The sequence below is a fragment of the Notothenia rossii genome, assembly GCF_949606895.1.
Source record: "Notothenia rossii genome assembly, chromosome: 1".
In the NCBI taxonomy this organism is placed as follows: domain Eukaryota; kingdom Metazoa; phylum Chordata; class Actinopteri; order Perciformes; family Nototheniidae; genus Notothenia; species Notothenia rossii.
The window spans coordinates 42,050,316-42,077,209 of NC_136912.1; the positions used below are offsets into that span (position 1 = coordinate 42,050,316).

General features: G+C 42.4%; 1 protein-coding gene across 1 annotated transcript; it reads left to right on the forward strand.

Moving 5' to 3' along the window:
• Positions 1 to 1,124: 1,124 nt before the first annotated feature.
• Positions 1,125 to 23,950, forward strand: ccdc40 (coiled-coil domain 40 molecular ruler complex subunit). Its single transcript, XM_079653872.1, has 19 exons — positions 1,125 to 1,140; positions 1,233 to 1,384; positions 1,651 to 1,753; positions 2,221 to 2,384; positions 3,277 to 3,360; positions 4,023 to 4,242; positions 6,230 to 6,387; positions 6,487 to 6,609; positions 6,915 to 7,036; positions 7,545 to 7,788; positions 13,015 to 13,197; positions 14,053 to 14,298; positions 14,402 to 14,615; positions 15,188 to 15,357; positions 15,445 to 15,536; positions 16,248 to 16,368; positions 18,343 to 18,531; positions 18,616 to 18,774; positions 22,976 to 23,950. Exons 2-19 carry the CDS (start codon positions 1,238 to 1,240, stop codon positions 23,240 to 23,242), a joined length of 3,006 nt encoding a protein of 1,001 aa, XP_079509998.1. The 5' UTR covers positions 1,125 to 1,140; positions 1,233 to 1,237; the 3' UTR covers positions 23,243 to 23,950.
• Positions 23,951 to 26,894: the final 2,944 nt, after the last annotated feature.

Below are 26,894 nucleotides of genomic sequence, written 5' to 3' on the forward strand. Positions count from 1 at the left end.
AACCAAAGACCTTTGAATAGGCATGCCACATATCCCTTCTCAAAGGAGCACATCCTGTGGGGTAACATTTACGAATGTGCCATCAGACCTGAATTAACATTGTTTACAGGAATTATTACCTTGTTTTCATTTTGTTTTGCTCTCTTAAGATACTAAAGCACTGTAACACGAAATGGATTGTCTTTCTCTTAATGCCTTGGTTATTTTACGTTAAGTATTTGTATTTGAATGATTACACAAGTTGGGTTACGGTTGTATTTTGTCTACTTCTTTGAAATAAACAGAATGAAATAAGATTGTTGAGGATATATGAAGATTGTCATGATTTGTATCTGTGAATATTAATGACTTTTTAAGATGTGTTATTGTAAGGCCAAATTCAGTGATTATGTGTATCTGCCTTATTTATAGAGCAAAAATAAATGTTTCAATGAAAGCCTTTTTGGTCTTTTGCTTCAGATTTTGTATTCTGTGATACAGATCTGGTCTTTGCATTTACTCCAGATTGATTTAAAGCCCTTTGTAGTGTGTATGTCCTGCAATATTTTATTATATATAGAAAGAGAGATAACACACGTGTCACACACTGACAGATAAATGGAGACATTATAAAACAGTTAAACATTTTTAAAGCGGTTTTATATGTAATATAAAGCTATTACAAATAATCAAATATACATTCCTCACTACGCACACACTCTGGCCTTTGTGAACACTGCACCTCCTCTTCTGGATGTTTATGGTTGCCTAGCGACATCATTTCGCTGGGTTGTCATTGATAGTGCTACGGTGGTAAGTAACTAGCTTTAAACTGGGGGTCAACATAAACCAAAAAATATCAGTCAAATGTTATTCTGTTATATGTTGTATTTCTTTCATTTGTAGCTGACGTTAGCATTCACCTGTTGAAACGCTAGCTGTTGTAACTGTGGGTTATTGTTACCCTCAACCTCTGCTCCACTCACCGGTGACGTTACCCTAACTAACATTAACCTTTATGCGGGGCTAGCAGGTTAACGCTAAGCTAGGTGCTAATATTGGCTTCGAGAGTTTAGTGTTTTTTGCACCACATAAACGTAAAGCGATTTTGCTACAGTGTTTATGTCATATCATGCTGTAGTAGAGGTAACGTTACAAAATGTCTCTGTTACTTAGTTGTCAAACTTCAAACTTTAGAGACTAGCATAACAGCTAGTATGCTAACATAACTAACATTGTGTTCTTCATTACAGGTCCAATGCAGAGCACTAGAGGTGAGGGTGGTGAGGGAGCAGGGGAGGAGGAGGTGAGGCCGGAAAGCTCGAGGCAAACTGAAGAGGTGAGCGAGCTGCAGGATGGAGGCGAGGAAGCAGCAGAGGACCGTGGGGCCCCAGCCGCTACACAGGTAGGAATGTATGAATGAGGAATAAACACATTTTCTCTCTCTGTTCCTTCTTCGCCTCCCTTTTCAGACGTGGGGATATTTATGTCATCTTTTTTTCCAAGTGCTAATTTTAGTTATTTTGTTTTTGGGATTTTGTTAAGAAGTACAAGCCTAGGATAGCCAAAGTTGCCTACTACATTAGCCCTATGATACAGCTAATGCTACATATATAGTCTAAAACGTGTAGCTACATAGAACAAAATAAATGCTTTCTTTATGTGTCCCAGAGTGTCTCACAGAATCAGTCAGGACCAGAGCCTGATGACACGACCCCCCAGCGTAAGCCTGTCCACACTGGGTTGGATGACTTCCCTGCAGCCACAAATTTAGGTCAGTCACACACAGGGTGCACTTTCAACTCATTTAGTCCTTTGACCAAATGGCTAGTAAAGGAGGAAATTGTAACAGTCTCCGAACAAATACCATTGTATTATTTGGCAGCTTTTTTTGGCTGGTAAATGGTTAGAATCTGGTGCCCTGTTTGGGATTTACAGTCGAGCGCAACGAAACACAGTGTTACACAGCATAGCACAGTTCAATACAATATCATTAAATTATCAAGTAAAGCTGGGAAATCAGAACTGACACACAGGAACAAGTGTAAAACTGCAAATTTAACCTGGTTTGCTTAGGATTCCTTTGTATTAAACATTACTACCTTTGAATTGATTCAGATTGGCTACAGGAAATGTATTCTTTCTAAAGGGACTGTCCATATATGGAGGTGAAAAAACAAAAATATTTACAAATGTACCTCTTGCTGATTGATCACATTTTTTTTTCTTGTTTTCTTTCAGTGCAAGAAAATGTTGCCCAGTTGCCGTTGACACTTCACCCCTCACGCCTTAACACATCAGAAGACATGGAGGATCAAGAGCCGCCGCAAGAGGAGGAGGAGGAAGGGGAAGTGGAGGATGAAGAGGAGGAGGAAGAAGAGTTCATCGTTCTTGACTCTGAACATGTCTGTAGCTTCTACTTCAATATATAGACAACTGGTATTTATGAAATGGTTAAAGGTCCCATGACATGGCCATTTCTGCTGATCATAATTCCATTGTTGAGGTATACTAGAATAGATTTACATTGTTCAATGCCCACTCTGTTCTGATGAGTCCACCACCATTACAGCGGAACATCAGTGTTTATGTTTTACAATGGCGTTTGTTAGCAACCAGAAATTGACACCAGTAATGACAAACAGATGAGAATGCTGCCTGTGTGTGTGTGTGTGTGTGTGTGTGTGTGTGTGTGTGTGTGTGTGTGTGTGTGTGTGTGTGTGTGTGTGTGTGTGTGTGTGTGTGTGTGTGTGTGTGTGTGTGTGTGTGTGTGCGTGCGTGCGTGCGTGCGTGCGTGCGTGCGTGCGTGCGTGCGTGCGTGCGTGCGTGCGTGCGTGCGTGCGTGCGTGCGTGCGTGCGTGCGCGCGTGTGCGCGCGTGCGTGCGTGAGTGAGGAGCCGTTTCGTCACTATGACCATTACGTCACTATGACCAGGAAGAACAAAAATGGAAAAAGAAAAATCTCCAACGAGGCGTTCTGGGGCAGCATAGACAGGTATTTTCTGTGTTAGAGTTTTACTCGCTACAGGGTGTGCTTTGAGGGTTTGTGACTTTGCAGAGCATTTACATGCATAAAAACCTTCATAACACACAAGGGGACGGGTAATAACCGGAAAAGCATGACATGGGACCTTTAACTTTGTGATTCTGGTCCGTAAGAAAGATCTGTGAGTCTAGTAAGTCAAGCAGTTGCATTTGAAACATTTTAAATTGAGCTGCTGCTTTGGTGTTTGTAAAGATAAGGCTAGATATGCTTCCCTCTGATATGTTATTAATGCCATGTTTGTTGTGTTGGCAGCCGCTGGTCAGAAGGCAACAAGTTGCTCTGAACAGACAGCTCAGTAATCAGCTGGAGAGGATCGACCTGGGACTGAAGGAGAAGGTCAGCTATTTCAACATTAAACATTTTTGTACCTCTTTACTCTTTTGTTTGTCCTTAGCCCCCTCAGCTTTGCCCCAATTACACTCAGACATAGGTATAGGAACAAAGAAACATGTAACACACATTCAGGTTAAGTTTCCCTTTCAAATGCACACCTGTAGGGTCTCAATGTGTCCAGGAGATGGCACTGTTGATCCTTATCTTTTTCAGAATCTGAATTGGAAATCCTTTATTTGTCCAACATCAGGAACATTTGCAAACCCACAGTTCAGATAACGGAAAATTATAAAAGGAGTAGACTTACATATTAAAAAAGAGGCATGCTGACGTTAATACAAAGTACACCACAGTAACAAATAAGTAGCAGCATTTAAAAATATGAAGTGAACATATAAAGGTAATAAACATCAGTACATTCTAAAGAAACAATGTGTATTTCACATAACAGCGAGAAATGAAAGATATGTCTTCTGATATTTGTTCCAAGATACATTACGTACATTTTTAAAACCCAGCCTTTAAAGGGTTGCAATCATTTAAAAAAAGAACCTAATTTCTATTCCTGAAGCAATATATCTGTGACAGTGTCTGAATGCGCAAAGAACCGGTTTGACATCTTGATGATACTTTTTTTGATTCCTGACTGCTCCCCTTCTCCGCAGCTGGCAAATGAGAAGGAAGATGATAAGCACCTTCAGGCATTGGGAGTTGGGATGTACGGGGTGCAGGAGCAGCTGGCCCGGCTGCAGACCAGGCTGGATGAGCGTCAGCACACCAAGGCCGAGGCGGAGGCCAAACGTCAGCAGGCCAGGCATCAGCTGGAGGAGATCAAGAGACAGTATTCCAATATCACCGGCCAAGACAGAAAGGACAAAGCCAACGGTGAGCCCGACGTGTCATTTGCTGCTGTTGCATGGTGTTGATCCAGGATCTTTTTAACTGTGTTGAACTATTACATCCATTATTCCACTGTAAATCCATGTTGATTGTCATGTTTGACACAATGTTTTAATATCAAAATATATATTCTTAGCCTTTAAAATCAGAATTAAAACATCAGAATACTTTATTTATCCCTAGGGTTTTGTTCAAGTTGCTCCATCTTAGATTAAAAGATACACAAATAGAATACAAAACAAAGATATTTATATAAACATGAAAAGTTAAAGGTCCCATGTCATGGCCATTTCTACTGATCATAATTCCATTGTTGAGGTCTACTAGAATAGATTTAAATTGTGCAATTTTCCAAACTCACATTGGTTTCTCATACAGCATCTCTGTATAGTATGTGTATTCACTCTCTGTCCTAAACGGCTTGTTGGAGCTCCTGCCCCCCCCTCCCTGTGAGCCCACTGTGCTCTGATTGGTCGGGACGTTGCGAGGCTCGTTGCTGCGAGGAGTGGACAGGTTTCCAGGTTGGCGATACAGCGAAACTCATCCTGAGCACACACAAACACTCACAGCCGAAGTAAAAACAATAAGTGTGGCTTGATATTGAGTAAGAAAAAGGTTTATAACGCTGTGAGAATGGGTCTGCGGAGAGCATTTCTCCGCAATCCCAACTCGTCTATTACCAACCAGGGGGCTCTATGCAAGTCAATGCGACTCCCTGTTAGTTAGCCAAGGGATCCTGGTGTGTGATGTGCTCCGCGGATTGGTCCATGTGGGCCAATCCGGTCATTTGCTGTTGATTTAGGTGCTCACACGTCACAGAACCCAGTGAGCAAACAATGGTTTGTGACTCTGCAGACCGTTTACATGCATAAAAACCTTCATAACACACAAGGGGACAGGTAATAACCGGGAAAGCATGACATGGGACCTTTAAAGATTGATGTCCAAAAAAATATACAATTTAAAAAATGTACCGGTACATAAGTGAGAGTAAAACTGTGCACATTGTAATAAAATACACAGTAAATTGTGACGTATTAATATAAATAAGATAATAATTATTCTGAATAAAAGGGTTTGGCTGCTGACAGGGAAGTCCAGTGCCAGTCTATTGACTCAGCTTGCCTGAGGGTGGGGTTAATCAGTCTGATGCTGCAGGCAGGAATGAGTTCCTGTAGCGCTCTGTGCTGCATCTTGGTGAAGTAAGCTGAAGCTACTCCTGTGTTATTACATACCTCAAATACTCAGCAACACATATTTGTGTGAGCAGCCATGTCTACGAAGTAAAGACACAGCCAAGAGCATAGAGTTTGAGACTATTTTAACTTCACTTTTGTTGCTTAAGATGACTACATCATCTCTAAGAAGTGAAACAGCTGTCTGCCTTGTATATAATGGAACAAGATTATACTTATGCTTGTTTATCTCAAAGCGCCAAAGAATAAAGATTAGAATCACCCAAAAGCAATGTCTCTTCTTCTGCAGAAATCATGAAACGGTAACTCAAAGTATCCACAGAACATGTTGTGAGCAGTTTCAGGAACTATTTTCTTTCTATTTTTGTATCACAGGCCAGAATGAAGCGTGCATCAACTCATGAATGAGAGGCAGGTGGAGGCCATTAATGTTTATATCTCGTGATGTTAAAAGCCTCACCTCCATGAGTAGAGGTACACTTTCTATTGCACTGTGAGAGGGAAACAAATAGATAGCAAACTGTTCCTCCATGAAACTGCCCTCAAAAATCTGTGGATTCTTTTGAGTAACCAATATTTCATGGCTCTTCAAGCAATACAAACTGAGTGCCGTCTTATTCTATAATATGAGAAAGTTGTAACTTATACACTTGGCAACACACACCAAAAAATTATAAATATTCAAATAGATGACAGAATTTATTTTTATTTCTGATTGCGAGGTGAACTGTCCCTTTAAGGCATTGTATTAAATTGACTTTGTGTCTTCTCCATAGCGTCCCAGTTACAGGCGGAGATAGACAACCTCTTGCAGCATCTGGTCTTCACACAAGGAGTCAGCAAAGATCTGAGCTCCAATGTCAAAGCCCTGAAGAACGCCAGACGCAAAGCAGGAGCTGAGAAGAACCAGGCCGAAGAGCAGAAGTTCCAGCAGGTGGGCAGTCTGCTGCAGATCTCTCAAAGTGTTGACTGTCATATACATTGTCATTGGTGAATATACTGTTATGGATAAACAATACTCCTGTGTCATCAGGATTTGTATGTGGAGCGTCTTACAAAGGACAAGGAGAGGCTGACGGAGCAGATAGCCATGTATGAAGCCCAGGCCAAAGCTCAGGCAGAGGAGACGCATGCAGCCAAAGAGGCTCTCTCTGAGGTAACTATGGCACGATGGCACAACACAGTATGTACCTGTATGTTAAAGGCGTCTTTAAGCAAGCACTGTCATTTAGTGCATCTGTCAAACAACTACAGTAATGATAACAATAACAGCAAATCAAACAATATGAAAGCAACAGAGAAAGAAAGAGACAACAAGAAGGAGAGTGCATGAAAAGAAATAAGAATCTTTTTTGTGTGCATATTTTCATATTCTTATGTTGGTGCAGTACACAGCATGTTTATAAGAATATACACCAGATCAGTGTTGACACATGTCCACTCCCAATGCTCTGTGTGCAGGCCGAGATGGAAATGGAGTCTCTGGTGTTGGCGCGGAACCAGCTGCTGCAGCAGTGGAGCGGCAGCCTGGTGGGCATGAGGAGACGAGACGAGGCCTTCAGCGCCATGCAGGATGCTGTGCGGTGAGGAGACTGAATATCAATAAGCCACTGAGCCCCCTTCAAATGTGCTAATGCCTTCGAAACGGACATGTGACTAATGTCCCAGCAGGAGACACACTTCATGAGCAGCACCTTTGGGTGGTGCTGCTCTGCAGTGATAGACTGTTGGTAGGACACACAACACTAATTTGAGAGGAAATCGTTGTGCCTCACTTTCGCATGTTTGCCATTTTAGATATGCATGCGTTCTTTCTGGTTTTCTTCCAGAACAAATCAAGTGCTTCAAACCTAATGTTAATAATCTGGCTGAAGCCCTCATGAAAAAACAGCAGTGGCTTTTTGTGAATTGATTGGCATTCAAAGGGTTAACTTTCTGAACATTTATCAATTTGTGGTAGTTTGGATAAGGACTGAGGTTGGTTCAATTGAATACACTGAGGAGAATATCATATGAAATGTTATTTTAATTTGTTGTTGTTTTTTGACTAGGCATCTATTATTTCCTAACTGCTGCTCTTGTTTCCCTCAGTACCGTCGAGCACCAGGTGATCTTGCTGGACAGAGAGATTGAAGGCTACAAGAGATCCACCAATGAAGAGCAGGAGGAGAATGAGAAGCTAACTATGCAGCTGAACTGGTCCCATATGGACGGGGCCACCTCCAGAAAGCTGATCATTCAGAAGCAGGCCCAGGGAGAGGCTCTGCAGGCGCACTACAGCTCCTGCCTGCGCACTCTGAGGGAAACGGAGCGCACCCTCGCCAGGCTCTCTAAGGTAGCACGATGTTTCTAAAGCTCTGCCCCACAGTGATCTCCTATAGAGTGGGGCAGGATGCTTAAACCCAGAAATGAACTAGTCTGACCACGTCTCCTGTACTTAGGTACCCTACAATGTAAAGTTGACATCACTATATGAGACTATCAAACATTAGCCACCTTTAGCTTAGCGGTGGTGATGCGCAGCCATGGGACTGTGATGTAATTTGTTTCTAGCTTAATGTTAGCATTTTAATTCTGTTCATTGCATTTACATTTCAACAATTATAAAAGAGCTGTTGAAATGTGGAGATTATCCTGTTCAACAAAAGATGAAAGTATAATAAATGTCTGTTTATCACAGAGCTTATTTTCTCATTGCTTCTTTTCGAGGGAGCCCTTTCGATGCTTATTTCTCCCTCATCACCGCAACACTCTTATTCTTATTACCATTACATTGCAATTAGCTAACGCTTTTATCCAAAGCGACTTACAATAAGTGCATTCGACCAACAAAATACAAACTTGAAGAAAACAGAATCATATAAGTACATCAGGTTTCATAGAGCTAAAACATTTCAAGTGCTACTCAACTGGCTTTAGATAAGCCAGTCCTTTATTAGTATATAAGTGCTTTGTTAGTAATTCTATCGCTCGTAGTGGAGTCGAAAGAGATGAGTTTTCAGTCTGCGCCGGAAGATGTGAAGGCTTTCTGCTGTCCTGATTTCAATGGGGAGCTCATTCCACCATTTTGGAGCCAGGATAGCAAACCCATGTGTTTTTGCTGATGGGAACTTGGGTCCCCCTCGCAGTGCGGGTGCAGCGAGCTGTTTGGCTGATACAGAGCAAAGTGCACGCGCTGGGGTGTACAGTTTAACCATGTCCTGGATGTAGGAAGGGCCAGATCCATTCGCAACATGAAGGGAGCGAAGGAGCGGCGTGGTGTGGGAGAATTTAGGAAGGTTGAAGATCAGACGAGCAGCTGCTTTCTGGATGAGCTGCAGAGGTCGAATGGCACATGCAGGTAGACCAGCCAGGAGGGAGTTGCAGTTGTCTAGGTGTGAGATGACGAGAGCCTGGACCAGAACCTGCGTCACTTCTGGTTCAGCTGGGGACGTATTCTCCTGATGTTGTAAAGCGTGTATCTGCAGCAGAGGGTTGTAGCAGCAATGTTTGCAGTGAAGGACAGTTTGTTATCTAGGGTCACACCCAGATTCCTCGCAGTCTGAGTGGGGGAAACAGAGGTGCCGATGTTGATTGTTAGATCAAGAGTGGGAAAATATTTTCCCGGAAGGAAAAGCAGTTCAGTCTTGTCAAGGTTGAGCTTGAGGTGGTGAGCAGACATCCACTGAGAGATGTCAGCTAGACAAGCAGAGATGCGTGCGACGACCTGGGTCTCTGAGCTGGGAAAGGACAGAATTAATTGGGTGTCGTCAGCGTAGCAGTGGTATGAAAGACCATGCGAGACCAGGGAGAAGGGGAGGGGACCAAGAACAGAGCCCTGAGGGACCCCTGTAGTTAATTGACATGGGTCGGACTCGGACCCTCTCCAAGTTACCCTGTAGGTGCGGTCTTTGAGGTATGAGGTGAGGAGGGAAAGTGCAGAGTCTGCAACTCCAAGTTCTTGGAGAGTGCGAAGGAGGATCTGATGATTCACCGTGTCGAATGCAGCAGACAGGTCCAAAAGGATGATGACAGAGGAGAGGGAGGCTGCTTTAGCCGTGTGCAGTTCCTCAGAGACAGCAAGGAGGGCAGTTTCTGTTGAGTGACCTGCCTTCAAACCAGACTGGTGCGGATCCAGAAGGTTGTTCTGATGGAGATAACAGGAGAGTTGTTTAAAGACAGCACGTTCAAGTGTTTTAGACAGGAATGGGAGGAGAGAGACAGGCCTGTAGTTTATAACATCAGACGGGTTGATAGTGGGTTTCTTTAGGAGAGGGTTTACTCTTGCCTCCTTGAGACTGTTTGGAAAGTGACCAGAAGTTAGAGAAGTGTTGATGAAATGGGTGAGAAACGGTAGAATATCAGGAGCGATAGTCTGAAGGAGGTTTGAAGGGATAGGGTCCAGAGGACAGGTGGTAGGACGGGCAGAGGTAACGAGGGTAAGAACCTCACTTGGAGAGAGAGGGGAGAAGGAGGTCAGTGTGTGGGTGAAAGGTGGGTCTGGTGACCCAGCGGTGAGCAAAGGTGAGTCAGAAAAAGAAGAGCGAATATCAACCTTTTTTTCAAAGTGGTTAACAAAGTCGCTTGACAGAAGGGAGGAGGGGGAAGGGGCTTTGGGAGCATCCAAGAGGGTGGAAAAGATAGAAAATAGTTTTTTGGGATTGGAATAGGAAGATTGGATCTTATCTTGAAAGAAAGTGCTTTTTGCCAGAGATGGAAGCAGAGAAAGAGGAGAGGAGAGCCTGATAGGTTAGGAGGTCGTCATGGTGTTTGGATTTCCACCGTTTCCGCTCTGCTGCCCGAAGGATGGTTCTTTTAGCACGCAGTGCGTCATTTAGCCAGGGAGCAGGAGGGGACTGACGAGCCTGCCGAGATGTGAGAGGATGAGAGAGTAGAGAGGAGGGTTTCTGCAGCAGAGTTTGGAGGCAGAAGTTGGAACGAGTCAGAGGAAGGGAGGGCTGAGAGCACCGATAAAGCAAAGGTAGAGGGGGAGAGGGAACGGAGGTTACGGCGGAAAGGTGCCGGACGAGAAGAGATTAGTTTGTTATGTTGGGAAAGGGGTAGAGAGAATGAAATGAAGAAGTGATCGGATATGTGAAGCGGGTTTACAGAGAGGTTAGAAGTAGAGCAGTTCCTTGATCAAGGACATTGCCAGCGTTATGAGTTGGTGGGGATGGAGACAGTGAGAAAGCAAAGGTGGTTAACAGATGTTAGTTCAGATGTCTTCCCTGTCTGGAGGTTGAAGTCTCCGAGAAGTACAGCGGGAGGGCCAGTTTCGGGGATGTGTGAGAGGAGATTATCTAATTCCTCCAAGAAGTCCCCCAAGGCGCCTGGTGGACGGTAGATAACAACAATGGTTAATTGTATAGGATGGGTTACTGTGACGGCATGGAATTCAAAGGTGGAAGGAGTGAAGTTAGGTAGCTTGAAGAGGGAAAAGCTCCAGTTGGGAGAGAGCAGGAGACCAGTGCCACCTCCTCTGCCAGAGGGTCTGGGTGTATGGGAGAAGGAATATGCTGTGGAGAGAGCTGCTGGGGTGGATGTGTTGGATGGAGTAATCCAGGTCTCAGTGAGAGCAATGAAATCCAGAGACTGCAGGGAAGCGTAGCCAGAGATGAAGTCAGCCTTAGGAACAGCTGACTGGCAGTTCCACAGGCCACCTGAAACTAGCTGTTGGATCTCAGTGGAGCATGTGGGATAGACGAGAGCAGGCCGGTTATACCGATTAGGAGATACACGGAGCCAGTGATAGTTGCGAGAAGACACATGAACAGGAATGGAGAAAATACATATGATTATAGCATGAGGGGCTAAAAAACTAAATTAAATAAAACACCAGCGATACTTAGCTCAAAGTAGGATTTGCCTCCTCTTTGCCTCCCTCGTGACTCCAACAGGACTTCTTTGTCAGTCTTCGTCTGACGCTCCAGGAAAGAGCTACCTAAAATGGACACCTGATTGCTGAGTTCTCACAGCTGTGGGCAGGGCCGCCTTAATGCACGGGCTGACCTGGGCTGAAGCCCAGGGGCCTACGGAGATCGGGGGCCTATCATGAGCCAATTAAAAAATAAAAAAATAAAAAAAAAAAATCTTTTTTTTTTATTTCGGGTGTTTTTTTTTTTTTTTAAATAAACAAATTCTTGTCTTTCAGAATAGGAAACTTTCATTTCCAAAATCACACGATAAATACATTTTTGAATCTTGTAAAGGGAAGACGACAGCTCTCCCTCGCCACTCTGCTGTTGCACAGCGCCGCCCCCCTCCCTCCACTGAAATTATTATTGTAAGACGTAGAGTAATGATAGATAACACAGCAAGGTCCGTTACAGTTTGTTTTCATCTGATTTTAAAAAAACAAAGTCTTGGCTTTCAGAATATTAAACTTGTTTCGGCAAATTCAGATGATAAATACAACTTTGAAGCTTGTAACGGCATAATTACAAGCGGAGAACGGAGTAACTTGACGTCACAGCGGGCATAACAACAGCCGATGTTTCTCGTGAGGGTTTTCCCCGGGAAACAAACACAATACACACAAACGCAAATATACACAAACACCCACACGTCAGAATGAGAATATGTTTCACATGTGACTTATTCAAATTGCGAGTGATTGAGTGAAGAAAAAGTTTGAGTGGCGCTCGGAAAAGGAAATTGTTGAGGGAAAAGGAGTTTCGAGACAAGCAGCTATTACAAAAAATGCCGACGCTTACAGGTTATTTTAAACCTGTAGGCCAGGATGAGGAGGAAGGACAGATGAGTTCTGTACCGAGCGGTAGCGGTGCCGGCCGCGGGGCCTCGGAGACAAGTAGGCCGTCTGGTTCTGATAGCGATGGAGTAGCGGGAGAGGAAAAACAGACAGGAGGGACATTAACTGTTGGAGGAGATGGAGAGGACGACGAGGACTTGCTACGTGGAGGGGAGCCAACGGCAACCGGACAAATACATGAGGGAGGCCCGATACGTCACTCATATGGAGGAGAGGACCAGGCGCGTGTAGAGCAGAGTGGAGAAGTGCGATCACAGAGCCTGCCGAGGCTATAAATGACTTTGATTTGTTGTTTAAATAGGGGGCCTACAAAAACTATCAGGCCCAGGGCCTGATGGCAGGTTAAGGCGGGCTTGGCTGTGGGGCCACGCCCCTTTAATTAGTTAATTCTCTGCAGCTGGTGGCCCTCAAAAGGAAATCTAGACTGGCTCCCTCCTGAGTTGTTATTGTGTTTTCAGTGGAACAATGGTTTTCAAATTACATTAAACCCTAAGTTATAAAGTTATAAGTTTAACTCTTAATACAGTTACACCTACTCAATAAAGCTTTTAGTGTTCTACAAATGTTGAAATCAAAGTTAACCCTAGCAGTCAATTAGTTCAGTTTTAAGGTTTCTGTCAAGAAATGAATTGTCCCAAGTTTCTGCCTGACAGATACTGTAGCGGTTTTGAGATTTAAAATCACAATTTCAATCAGATCAACTACAGAGCATTTATACAGAGTACACACACTGAAACAGAGAAGTCTAAAAACAGAATGTTACTCACACAATTTCAAAACATGTCACTCTTTTTTTCTTTTTCCTTGCCCTAGGAAACAAGTGCCCACCACGCTGAAGTGATCGATCAGAGGAGGCAGTTGCAGAAAGAGAGTGCTGTGCGTCTGGAGATTGAGGACAAGATCATGACCCACATCCAGCAGAAGCTCACCCACAACAAGGCTGCCAAGTACTCCCAACGGCTCACCAGCAGGATAGCCACGCTCAAGAGGGAGAAGGTAACGTTAGGCATTGACCACCTAATCTCTCCACCTTCCCATTGAGACATTTGGGGCTTTTTCATTGAAATGTTTTGAAATCATGTTTCTTTACTTGTGCACATCGCAGGAATGTTGGCAAGGATGACCTCAGCCCCCTATATACGTCTGTCATACGCTATGTAGCCAAAACACAAACAGTCAGACCCTTATGGATATAAATGTGAGCACATTAAAACCACAGTTTCTGATCCCACGGCCTTTATAGCATACACATCATGCATTCTAATATATTCCATTCAGAACCCTGGCTTTACAATTGTAACTTTGACTCTTTCCCAACAGATTCAGACCATTTGAATAGTTGCCATGTGTGGAAAGCATTTGCTATTTTCCTGTTTTTTGCAATATTTCTTATATATTATGTGTTTGATGCAAGATCAATATTGTTAATAATCATTGTCATATCCCAGTTAGTTTACAAATAATAACAATTGTTTTGTTGCTTTTTTTGTGTTTCTTTATAACTAAAGTGTCATTGTGTACTAAAAAAACTGGCATTCAAAGGGTTCAAATTGTGAAAATGAAGGAATATTTAAGGACTGAGGATGGTTAGGAGATGTAACTCATTAAAGTGTGGCACAAGGGTTCATATGTACAGTATCATTTGAGATATTTAGTTTCAAACTAGGCCTGTGTTATTAATAGGAGTACTCCAGCAATGTATTAATACACTTGGGGAACTATAGTAATGTTAACGAGTATGCCAAAAAGTATAATGTACTGAAGAAATAACGTTACCAAAACAGCATATCAACCCAATAGGTATAAAGATATATCATTTATGACATGTTGTCCTCTCTTCCTCTCCTTTAGAGCTTTCGGTTGTGGCAGCTGGAGAATGATGTAGTGGCGGTGGGACAGGAGATCAGCAAGGCCAGCCAACATCTGGAGAGCCTGGTTCTCACCGCGGAGGCTTTAGACGAGAAGATCGCTAGGTCCAACAAGTTACTGACGACCATCCAGGCTAAGATGTCCTCCTTTGTGACACTCATCGCGCAAAAGCAGGCCAGCATCGCCACCTGCAACAAAAAGATCTATGAAATTGCAGCCAAAACTGGGGTGAGACATTTTAAGGGTCTTTTTTTTTCTTCCGAGAAACAATTTTAGAAATCAGGTCTAAAATCACATGCTGCCTTTGTGATTGATGTGCCTCCTTTCCTAGCATGAAGACCTGAGTCCTCTGCAAATCAAGGTAGAGGCAATAAGGGCTCAGATGGAGGAGCTAGCGGCGAGAATCAAGAGTGACCAGCAGCTCTGGATGATGCGTCAGGGGACTCTGGTGGCAATGACCCACGAGATAGAAGCCAACAGCAAGGAGATGCTGAAACTGCAGACAGAATACACTGCCATGCAGCAGAAGAAAATACGCCTGGAGGGTACGTAACATAGTTGCAAAAACGAATATAAAAGTAATATATGGAAGTCTATTTCCAACAGTGTACTGAAAAACTAATTCCTGGTTATTTTAAAGAGAAATGTCCTCAAAAACTAGTAAGTATCTCAAAATAATGAGAGCTTCGGAAAATAATGAGAAACATTCTTTAAAAAACGGACTTCTCAAGAAAATAACATACTTTCTCTAAAAGAAAGACAAAATACATGAAATCATTGGGAAATATACACAATATAATCACAAATTGTTGACGGTTTCTCAAAATAAGGACTTAGTTCTCAAGATAATAACGTAGTTGCAAAATGATGTCATTGTATTGCAAAATAATGACATACTTTCTAAAGACAATAACTTAGTATCTCAAATTTAATGAAACAAATACAAGAGTCATTACAAGTCTAAGAATCAAACTACGTATCTATGATGCTTATTGTATTTAACAACCTCAAACTGACATCTCCAAATCTATTTTCATAGTATAACAAATCGTACAGCATGTGCTTAAGCACTTCTGTGGTAGATAAGCTGCTTTGAAACCAACTCTAACCCTACCAGGTCAGATTGAAGCGGAGCACCATGAGGAGACGGAGCTGGAGAAGAATGCCAAGATGTTGAGAGGAGACCTGCTGAAGCTCAACACCCTGCTGAGCAAGAACTCACAGCTGAGCCAGGCGCTGGAGCAGGAGAACGCTCTGAGGGAGACAGACTTCCTGCACAGACTTAAGGCACATGGCTTGAGTGTTTATTTTGTTATTTTCTGTCTGCCATTTCAATCATAACTGATTCATAAACGTTATATATAATGTGTTTAGGAGGCAGAACGGGAGTCTATCCAGATGCAGATCAAACACGAAAGGATCCAGGAGGAGAAGGAGAGAATCCTAAACAGTCTGGTGGAGGCTGAGTCAGTCGCATATTCACTTTGTGCCCATATCAGTTGAAATGTCTATGTCTGTATGGCTGGCTATCAACTTGACCTAATTACAGAAGCCTTGAGGGACAAGTAGGAGAAAACAATTCTTCATTCCAAAAATTGAGGCATTTCAGGAAGGTGGGAGTGATTGGGAGAGAAAGTCCCTCGGGGATTGTAGCCTTTGCAGAACTAAAGGACACACTACAGGAGAGGGAAAACCCCCCAAAAGCTTACAAGGGCCCCTTTCATTTTTTACATCCGTGACAATTGTAGAAAAAAAACTGTTTTGCCAGGTGAAAGCATGTGTTCAGATTGCATTAAGAAATTCAGTTGGAAGAAAACATGAATGCTTCTAGTCCTACTAATAACATGAGGAAGTGGTGCACTTCAGAATTAGTATAACAACAACAAACATGACTAACCTAACATGACTAACTAAACCTGTTTCACAGATTTGCGATTTTTTTTAAACGGTTGAGATTAAGATCAGATAAAGAAAATGGTTCACCCAGAATTTCTTTATGCACCCCTCGCAGAGCTTATTTTGTTAAATAGTACCATTATATCAAATGTGATGAAATAATTCAGTTATTGGCAGCTCATTCCAGATTTGCCATTTTCACAGCTCATAAGACACATTTCATGTAACAGCTTTTACATGTGTTCTATTTTCGGTGTCCATGTGTTTTGTGTATGTGGCAGGCGACAGATAATGCTGTGGGAGAAGAAGATCCAGCTTGTGAAAGAGACCCGTTCAGCTGTGGACTCGGAGGTGGGCCAGGGAGACATCCAGATAATGAAGGCCGAGGTACACCGTATGGAGGTGAACACAGCACACATTATATGATTTTACATAGAGACAGTAAACAGCACTGTTATTGAGTCTTTATCTGCTGTTTGCCTTTATATGAGCCAACATGTACTCTATGTACATTAAAGGGGGCCTATATTGCTCAGTTTCAGGTGTATATCAGTATGTAGTGTCTCTACTGGGACATGTCTGCATGCTTTAATGTTTAAAAAGCTCTTTATTTTTCTCATACTCCCTGTGCTGCAGCACCTCTTTTCACCCTCTGTCTGAAACCAGAGCCCAGTCTGCTCTGATTGGCTAGCTGGCTGGCTCTTTTGTGATTGGTCAACGGCTAAAAGATGTACTGCTGGTCTAGTGCTGCCCCTTTCAGTTAGTTTATGTTGATGTATGATTATGGTTTTTTAAAAAGTGCATTATTTCATTATTTTCAATTAGTTCATAAACACTGTTTTGAAACTTCTTCAACTTTGGTATAACATTGTTAACAGGAAAGACAACAACCCAATATTTTTTGCACACATACACATCATCCTTTATGTCATTTGTATTGTCTACAGTGTAAAACTTGGATGCAACATAACCTCCTCAAACTGAACAGCAACAAAACAGAACTCCTCCTAATCGGCTCCAAATCCACCCTCAGCAAGGTCACTAATGGCGCATTTCTACTGCAGGGCGTCGCACGGCTTAGTACGGTATAGTTAGGCCTTGTTAGGCCTTGGTAGGCCAGGCTCACTTTATGTTGCGTTTCCATTACATTTTAGTAACTGGGGTAGTAACTATAGTAACACCGTGTAGGCGGAGCCGTGATGTCATCTTCAATGAGAACCACAAAATCAACATCAGCCGTTAGCTGTTAGCACTCAAGCTCACAACTCCTCATATCTGTTCATAAACTAGACAAAAGTAAACAAGTACAAACCACAGACTGTCTGTGTCAGGGCGAATACAGTCGCTGGTTTATTTATGTCTGTATAGGCTGTTGTGAGTGTGGACGGTCGGAGTACATACAACGTTAGCTTAGCCAAGCTCCATTTAGAAAACAAGCATTTTAAAAGGTTTTTCGCCAGCCGTCTTTCTGCAGACTTGTCAAAGCATTAATTCATGGTTTTTACTAACCGGTATCAGTATGTTGTTACTTCGGCATCATTTTGAAACAGGTATTATAATTAAATCACGGTAAAATATGTTCATTGTGTTGTAGTTGTAGTGTTGGCCTGGAAAGAACCTGGATTTTGGAGGGCCAGAAAAGCTGTGAAAAGGTACCCGTTAGCCGGAACTACCCACTAACTAGTGGAAACACAACAAAAAACGGGCCGGGTTTGGCACGGCACGCTTAAACCGTGCTACGCGCTGCAATGGAAATGCGCCATAACATAACACTCACCATCAATGGCACCATTGTTTTTCCCCTCCAATCAGGCAAGCAACCTTGGCGTAATCTTTGACCCCACCCTCTCCCTCAAACCTCACATCTGCCAAACAGTCAAAACATAATTTTTCCACCTCCGCAATATTGCAAAAATCCGACCCTCTCTCACCCGCCCCGCATCCGAACGACTAATCCATGCCTACTGCAACTCACTTCTTTACGGCATCAGCACTACATCCCTCAATAGACCCCAACGGGTTCAAAATGCAGCCGCACGACTCCTCACGCATACCAAATCATGGCATCACATCACCCCACTCATCAAAGACCTTCACTGGCTTCCTGTCTCCCATCGCATCAACTACAACATTCTGGTCCTCACCTACAAAGTACTCCACCATCTGGCGCCCCCCTTATCTCACAAACCTTCTCCGTCTCTTCATGGTGCTCCGCTTCAATCTGACCTGGTAGGGTTAGACTTGGTTTCAAAGCAGCTTATCTATCACATAAATGCTTAAGCACATGCTGTACGATTTGTTATACTACCAAATGTGTAATTTGTTATATTTGGCTATATAAATAAAATGCCATTGATTGAATCACTTCTTGTGCAGGTGCGACTGAACCACCTGTTGAAGCAGCAGGAGCGGCTGCTGAAGGAGAGCGAGGCGACAGTGGAGAGGAGGGGGGTCATCGTCCTGCGCAGGGAGGCCATGTTTCACACCTCAAAAAAAATGACGACCAAGGGCCAGGTGAACCGCGTCACACAGGGCCTGCAGCGCAAGACCCACGACACACACAAGGTAGGCCATGTGTTAGCTCTCATACCTGCACATGTGCCTGAATCATGCTGCACAGTAACCTTACACGCAGTATGTTTGTCTCAGCGCGTGGTGGAGTATGAGCAGGGGATCAGGGAGCTACAGGAGGGCCAGGTGAGGCTGAGCGAGCGGCTGGCGCAGCAGAAGCAGAAGCTGTCAGAACTCTGCGGCACCAGCTACGTCCTGGACCCCGAATTCGAAAATCTGCAGGATACCAAAGAGAGGGTAAGGAGCTCATAATGTCTACTGCATTACAACCATAGACTGTATGATTACCAGCAGGGGAAGGTGACTAAGTACATTTACTCAAGTACTGTACCATAGTACTGTTTTTTGGTACCCCTTTACAATAAGACTACCCTTATAACGGGTTTACGAATAGTTTGTAATTAATTTATTAATTAGGTTGTGATCACTTTATAAATCGTTAATAAACTTTTATGAGACATGAGATAAACAGGGCAACTGTGACAGGTTGCTTGCCAAATAGTGAGCCCACATTTATCTGTACTGCTAAGCCTTATATTTGCTACCTAGCTTACTTGGTATCTGTTGTTCACTGAGTTGATTCTCGCTAACTAGCCAATATAAGGCTTAGTCATCTTGCCAAATAGTGAGCCTGTGTTGATGTATGAAAACTGTTAGAACTGGTGAATAAATGATTCTTAATGATTAATAAAGTGTTTACAACCTAATTCATAACCTAATTATAAACCCTTTATGAATCCTTTATAAGGGTAGTCTTATTGTAAAGTGGTACCGTTTTTCCATACTTTGAGTATATTGAGTATTTCCATTCTATGCTACTTTGGGTAGGAAATATTGTTCTTTTTACTCAACTACATTTATTTCACACTCTAGTTACCAGCTTATTTTTTACACAAGAAAACATGTTATGCTGATATGATGAGATGCAATGTTGTACTCCTAATATATCCATAAAGTAAAATACTGGCTCAACACTGATAACATTGATATGCTTTTACATGTATTAATAAGTGTTAAAGACAGAATAATATAATATTCTATGATAAAATAATGCTTTAATGGAGACATATTTGAATAAAGGGTACATTTACTGTTGATACTTTGAGTATATTTAGCTGATTATACTTTGGTTCTTCTACTTAGGTATTTTTGTATTCATGACTTTAACTTGTAATGAGTATTTTTAGAGCAAAGTATTTCTCATTTTGCTTGAGTTAAGGTTCTGAGTACTTCTTCCACCACTGATGATTACAACACAGTACATTTAGAGTTTAGATTTTTTGTTTAAGTTCGGTTGTATGAGGCCCTTATCCCCAGTGTATTGCCTACAGTAGATGGCAGTTTAGACTGAAAAGTATACCAGCACGTATTTGAAGCTATTTACTGCTTTGGACAGGAGCAGCAGTAAAACCAATGTATCCACAATAAGTTAAAGTAGAGCTTTATTTCGAATCATTTCACTGTTTGACCTTAGCATCAGTCACCCTTTCTGACCAGGAACTGAAGCTGCCATATATGTTCCCTTCAAAGTCACCTGACTCCATTGACAAAAACAGTAACTTGACCTTGCAGAACACACGGGTTGGTGGTAGTTTGATTTGCTTGACGTTGATATTGTGTGACTTTGGTGAATGTGTGCTAACCCTTTAAAACGCCAAAATCGCACAAAAACACAAACAAACAATCCAATCGGAGCAGCAAGAGACCAGCAACTTCCGTGTTCTGCAAGCTCAAATCAAAATGTTCTTCAAAATATTGCATACACATGGTCCTCCTAATACAAATCTATAGTTGAAGCTACAGAAGTAATTAATACTTGCTGGTGTAAATCAAGACTCCATTCAGAGCTGATGTATGCACCATCAATCTGCTGCCGCTGATGGTTGAATAACATGAATGACAGTGTGGTGAAAGCATTTTTCTGGGTCCTATAGTCAAGTCTGTGATATACTGAGTTGAGCAACACAGTTTCCACTCCCAAAAACCGTTCCCCCAACAAGAATACCACAAATACCTGCTCACAGTTTTTTCACCTTCTCTGGTCAGGGTTGTACATTTTGATGAACCAACGGCAGAGATGCAATGACACTTTTTTAAATAATGTCAAAACAAAAAATATAGAAATATTAGGAATTAATTGTTGCAAGATAAAAAAAATTAGCCCTAGATTCAAACATTCGAAATAAATGACCCTTCGTTATGGCGAACAATAATAAATGCAACAATCGCAATGCTGGCTGCTAAGTGTGTCACTCACTGCCTCAAGACATTTATTAATGTACCAACCATATTATCATGTTATCATTTGTAGTTGAATTGTTGTCTTGTACACCTACCTACTATATATAATGTTATTATTAAAAAGACCACTTATATAACTTACACACACATATTCCTCCTTATATTTCTCACATTTCTGTTCAATAATACCGCACAGCCCTTTCACTTTAAACTTTTCTATACTGCCCTTTTTTTTCAGAGAATTTGTCAAATTCTTGTCGTATACATTTGTTTTTATTACATTTTATACGCTTTTTAGCTTTTAAAAAAACTTGTATATTTGCTCCCTTAAAGGGGACCTATCATACAAAATGCACTTTTGTACGTCTTTTATACATGAATATGTGTCCCCGGTGTGAACACAACCTTCTCTCTTTTCCTCCATACCCAAATCTCTAAAAACGGGGCTGCAACGGATCTGATACAGACTGATCCAGATTTGAAATTGTTCTGACGTCAGAAACGGGGAGCTCCGCCTACATGGGCAACTCTCCACCTATCAGGGGAATGAGAGGTTGCCATGGCATGGTAACAGCATGGTAACAGCATGGTAACATGACGGTAACATGACGCTTGTGCCTCGCCCCCCTCCTTTGCAGGGGGCGTGGTCAGCTGCAGTCCATTTGCCACAGAATCAGCCCTGGCAAAAACAGGGCTGGAATAGAGCAAATAGAGCATGGCTAAAAATGCATGATCTGTTAGGTATTTTGAAAAAAAAACTTCAGAGACATGTTTTATATAGGTGTGGTATATTATTAAAATATAGCATGATACGTCCACTTTAAATTAATTCCTCCTATTGTGTTTAAACCTACTTGTAAATAAACCCGATTCATTCATTCGATATATATATTCTTCAATATATACAGTGGGGTAAAAAAGTATTTAGTCATATAGTTATATACCCTTTGTTGGCAATGACAGAGGTCAAACGTTTTCTGTAAGTCTTCACAAGGTTTTCACACACTGTTGCTGGTATTTTGGCCCATTCCTCCATGCAGATCTCCTCTAGAGCAGTGATGTTTTGGGGCTGTCGCTGGGCAACACGGACTTTCAACTCCCTCCAAAGATTTTCTATGGGGTTGATATCTGGAGACTGGCTAGGCCACTCCAGGACCTTGAAATGCTTCTTACGAAGCCACTCCTTCGTTGCCCGGGCGGTGTGTTTGGGATCATTGTCATGCTGAAAGAACCAGCCACGTTTCATCTTCAATGCCCTTGCTGATGGAAGGAGGTTGTCACTCAAAATCTCACGATACTGATGGTAGCCTTTGTTACTTTGGTCCCAGCTCTCTGCAGGTCATTGACTAGGTCCCCCCGTGTGGTTCTGGGATTTTTGCTCACCGTTCTTGTGATCATTTTGACCCCACGGGGTGAGATCTTGCGTGGAGCCCCAGATCGAAGGAGATTATCAGTGGTCTTGTATGTCTTCCATTTTCTAATAATTACTCCCACAGTTGATTTCTTCACACCAGGCTGCTTACCTATTGCAGATTCAGTCTTCCCAGCCTGGTGCAGGTCTACAATTTTGTTTCTGGTGTCCTTTGACAGCTCTTTGGTCTTGGCCATAGTGGAGTTTGGAGTGTGACTGTTTGAGGTTGTGGACAGGTGTCTTTTATACTGATAACGAGTTCAAACAGGTGCCATTAATACAGTTAACAAGTGGAGGACAGAGGAGGCTCTTAAAGAAGAAGTTACAGGTCTGTGAGAGGCAGAAATCTTGTTTGTTTGTAGGTGACCAAATACTTATTTTCCACCATAATTTGCAAATACATTCTTTAAAAATCAGACAATGTGATTTTCTGGATTTTTTTTTTTTCCTCATTTTGTCTCTCATAGTTGAGGTATACCTAGGATGAAAATGACAGGCCTCTCTCATCTTTTTAAGTGGGAGAACTTGCACAATTGGTGGCTGACTAAATACTTTTTTGCCCACTGTATATATTTTTTAAATTAACCCATTTTATCTTTATTATCCATTAACTTATATCTTTATTGACACTTTTTTTGTTCATTTTACATTCATTGTCTTTCATAATCGTAATTATGCTTTCGCAAAACATTTTAAATCTCATTCCAATAAAGCTTATTTTGAAATTGAATAGTGAATTGAAAGCACCCAGCATAACCACTCATTCTTCATCGTTCCGTCCCCTAGAACCTGGCCCACCTGGTGTCTCTGCAGAGCCGCATGAAGAAGCTGCAGGGGGTGTGTGAGGGCAGCTACCGAGCCTCGGCCACCAGCGAGTCGGTGGCAGCCGCTCTGCAGAGCCAGATGGAGCGTGTGCGCGCCGCAGGCTCCATCCTGCAGCGTGTGTGTGAGGAGTTCCCCCAGCACCAGGGGGCGCTCCGCAGGCTGGCGCTAGCACTGGCAGCTCGCACACAAACAGCTCACACACAGGTCAGAGTGCAGGAGACGTCCTGAGAATGAGGGGAGGAGAACACATGGCCGTGAGTACAGGAGAGGAAGTGCAGAGGATACATGAGGATAACTCATGAGAGGGAAAGATTAGAGAAGTGACACTCTGAGAAGAACAACAGGTCATTTGTTTTATGCTTTGAATTAAGTACTGATTGTTAAACAATGTCATAAAATAAAGAATTATCAAACAGTTATACAAATAGCAAAATTCTTTATAATGTTTGCCTTTTTCAATCCAGTTGCGTTTCTCAGTCTAAAAACAATAAGAGAAAGAAGAACATTTGGTGGCTTTGTGGGGCGGATTAGGGGAAAATGGTCCTCCACCAATCGGAGGGTCAGTGGTTTGATCCCTAGTCCCTGCGACCAACATGTCAAATGGTCCTTGAGCAAGATACAGATTGCTCCTGTAGGCATTTTCCAACGGTGTAGAGACGGTTCGTAATTCGCTTTGCATAAAAACCTCATGCAATGTAAAGCTGACTTCACAAAGCCACCCAAACTTTTGCTTAGCTTATTTCTCTGACAACCTATAACATTTTTAAACAAGTGGATATGATGCCATTACGGGCGACCAGATTCAATTATTATATATTTGCCTTATCTGTATAGTTTTTCAATATAAAATGTATATATAATTGTCTAACTAATGATATTACCAACACAAAAAAAAGAACTGTTACTATATAGTCGCTTTCATACGTAATACGGAGCCCTGGAGGGTTCATAGAGAGAAAAATAAATAAAACGTGGCCACGTTTTACTAAAGCGTGCGCACGTTTTACTAAAGCGTGCGCACGAGTTACTAAAGCGTGCGCACGAGTTACTAAAGCGTGCGCACGAGTTACTAAAGCGTGCGCACGAGTTAATAAAGCGTGGCCTCGTTTTGTGTGTGTGCGCGCGCACGTGTGTGTGTGTGTGTGTGTTTGTGTGGGGTGGGGGGCGGCATTTGTTTATGATAGTATCGTTCGTTCCGGTGTACTCCGCTAGGACTATCACATCGAGATTAAGATTAAACAAATTTCTTTCACTTGGGAATACACATATAACTATGGAGAACCAGATTTGTGTAAATTACTGTTCGTGGTCATTTGAAAACAAATGCCGGTGGTGTCGGACACACACAAACACACCGAGCACGCACACAGAGCGGAGCTGAGCGTGCACACACACACACACACACACACACACACACACACACACACACACACACACACACACACACACACACACACACCATGCGCCCCGGTGACAGGACATCTCCTTCATAAAACGAGGCGGAATACTCTGGTAGTTCGATGTGTGTATAGGTGTGTGTGGTTAAACGTAGCAGCCTCGATCTCTATTCAGCGGTTCTAATGAAGGGAAACACAATGAAGTAAACAGTAAAAGGCACAGCTCTTTGCAGCTGGTGCTGCTCTTCTCAGATTCTGCTGAGTTACACGTTACTGCCTCCAGAGCCCTGTACTACGGAGCCAGTTCAACAGACCCTGGATATGTTCGATTTACCCGGCTTAACTAGCCCTAACAAACGCAATGTCGATAAGCGGTCCTGCGAAGCTGGTTATCAACTCAGTAAATCAACCAGGGTTTCTCTGACCGGCTGAGAGCGCGTTCACGTGAAAGGGACGGGGTTAGCAACATTTGACCAATCACAAACATGGAGACGCGTGCTGACAGCGCAGTGTCATACTTCATGAATGAATAGTGTAAATAGCGAATCCTGCTTCGTAGCACAGGCCACTGGTGCCGCAGAGATTTCATAAAGTGAAGGAGGTTTTCCTTCTATAAAACAGCTGTGGGCAGCAGATACTGTGAGTCACGGACAGGAATCCCTCAATATAAATAAAACAAGGCCAAGCTTTATTAACTCGTGCGCATGCTTTATTAACTCGTGCGCACGCTTTATTAACTCGTGCGCACGCTTTAGTAAGTCGTGCGCACGCTTTAGTAACTCGTGCGCACGCTTTAGTAAAACGTGGCCACGTTTTATTTATTTTTCTCTCTATGAACCCTCCAGGGCTCCGTACTTTCATACATTTTAATGCAAAATAAAAAAGCATCAGCAAAGAATGATGTTTTTTCGAGTCTTCTGGCCAATCAGAATTAAGATAACGGCAGAATAACTTGGCCGTAGAACTACTCTTTATACATCCATGGGTACATATTCAGATAAAAATGAACACATAATGAAATATGACCCCCGGTTTGATGATTGACAGGTCACAGAACAATGGGGGCTAGCTATCCTTACCCACAATTTAAAGTAAGTCACACAGACCATCTCCTCTTTCCTCTTCTCTTTGTGTGGAGCAGCAAGCTGTCAGAACTAAGTGAAAAACAAACAATGGCATAAACTATTATTAAATATGTCGGGTAGTAATAGATTTATTTATTTTCTTCTCAGAGTGTACCAGAATGTGTAGAATCCCCCCGGAACGCCCCTTCCGGTGTTGGGTTTTCCGCATTTCACGTTTTTCACGTGTGGTGAATTTGCAGGATTGGCTCCAAGTCTGCCTTTTTATTGAATACAAGTCAAGTGTGCCTTTTTTTGTTATGCAGTTCAACCTTTATTCTAGAAAATTGATGACCATTATCAGATTAAACTTTCTTTAAAAGCATACCGGGGGATGCAGGCCTTTTTTTCACAAAACTGTGTCTCAGGCAGGTGCGCCGCCAGGGATTTTGGGCCCCATGAAAATATATCACATTGGGCCCCACCAACAGACCCAGGCCACGCCAACCAAGCACAATTGTTGTAACCACACCTCCAGAACCCAACCCACTCATTTGTGCTTTAAATAACTCTACCTGTACAGGCTTGCCTCTATCTTGTAGTCCAATACTAACCGCACAATACTTACTGACACTGAGCTGTGAACATATAACACTGGGCAGACGTGCAACATTCTACAGTAGAATTCACTATTTGATATAAGACTAACATTCCTGACAATAGATCTCAATAGTCATCTTTTATGGTGTACATGCCTTTTTAATAACATTTTTGAATGGAACATTCATAAATCTAAATAAATATAACTTAAATATACATGACCTCTTAAATTAAAATAAAGTGAACATTAACACCAATATTATCATTTATAAAATGCTATAACAAAAAAAAAAACATAAGCAGAAGATTTTTTTATTAAATAAAATTAGGGCCGGGACTTTAACGCGTTAATTAAGATTAATTAATTACACAAAAATTAACGCGTTAAAAAAATTTACGCATTTTAATCGCACTTATTTTTGCACCGCGGAACGTTTCTCACTGGATGAGTTTCAGGGGTACCGATTATACTGGAGCACCAACTAACGTTCATGACTTCAGACAACAACAAACCACAGTGAACAATAGTCAAACATGAACGAAGAAGCTGATGAGACCGCTTTGGTTGGCCCCGTGGATGGGACATTTTGTTTTAAAAAACGGACGGATGGAAGCGTCAATAAGAGCACGGTTGTTTGCGAATTATGCAAAAAGGAATTGGCATATCACCGCAGCACATCAAGCCTCAAGTATCACCTGAATGCAAAACATATAGCAGTTAGCGTGGAAGCTAGCGTGGACGTTAGCCCGACTCGGAGTACAAGGACCCACACCCAATTCACGTTGATCAAACAGTGGCCTATGCAACAGAGAGATTTTATT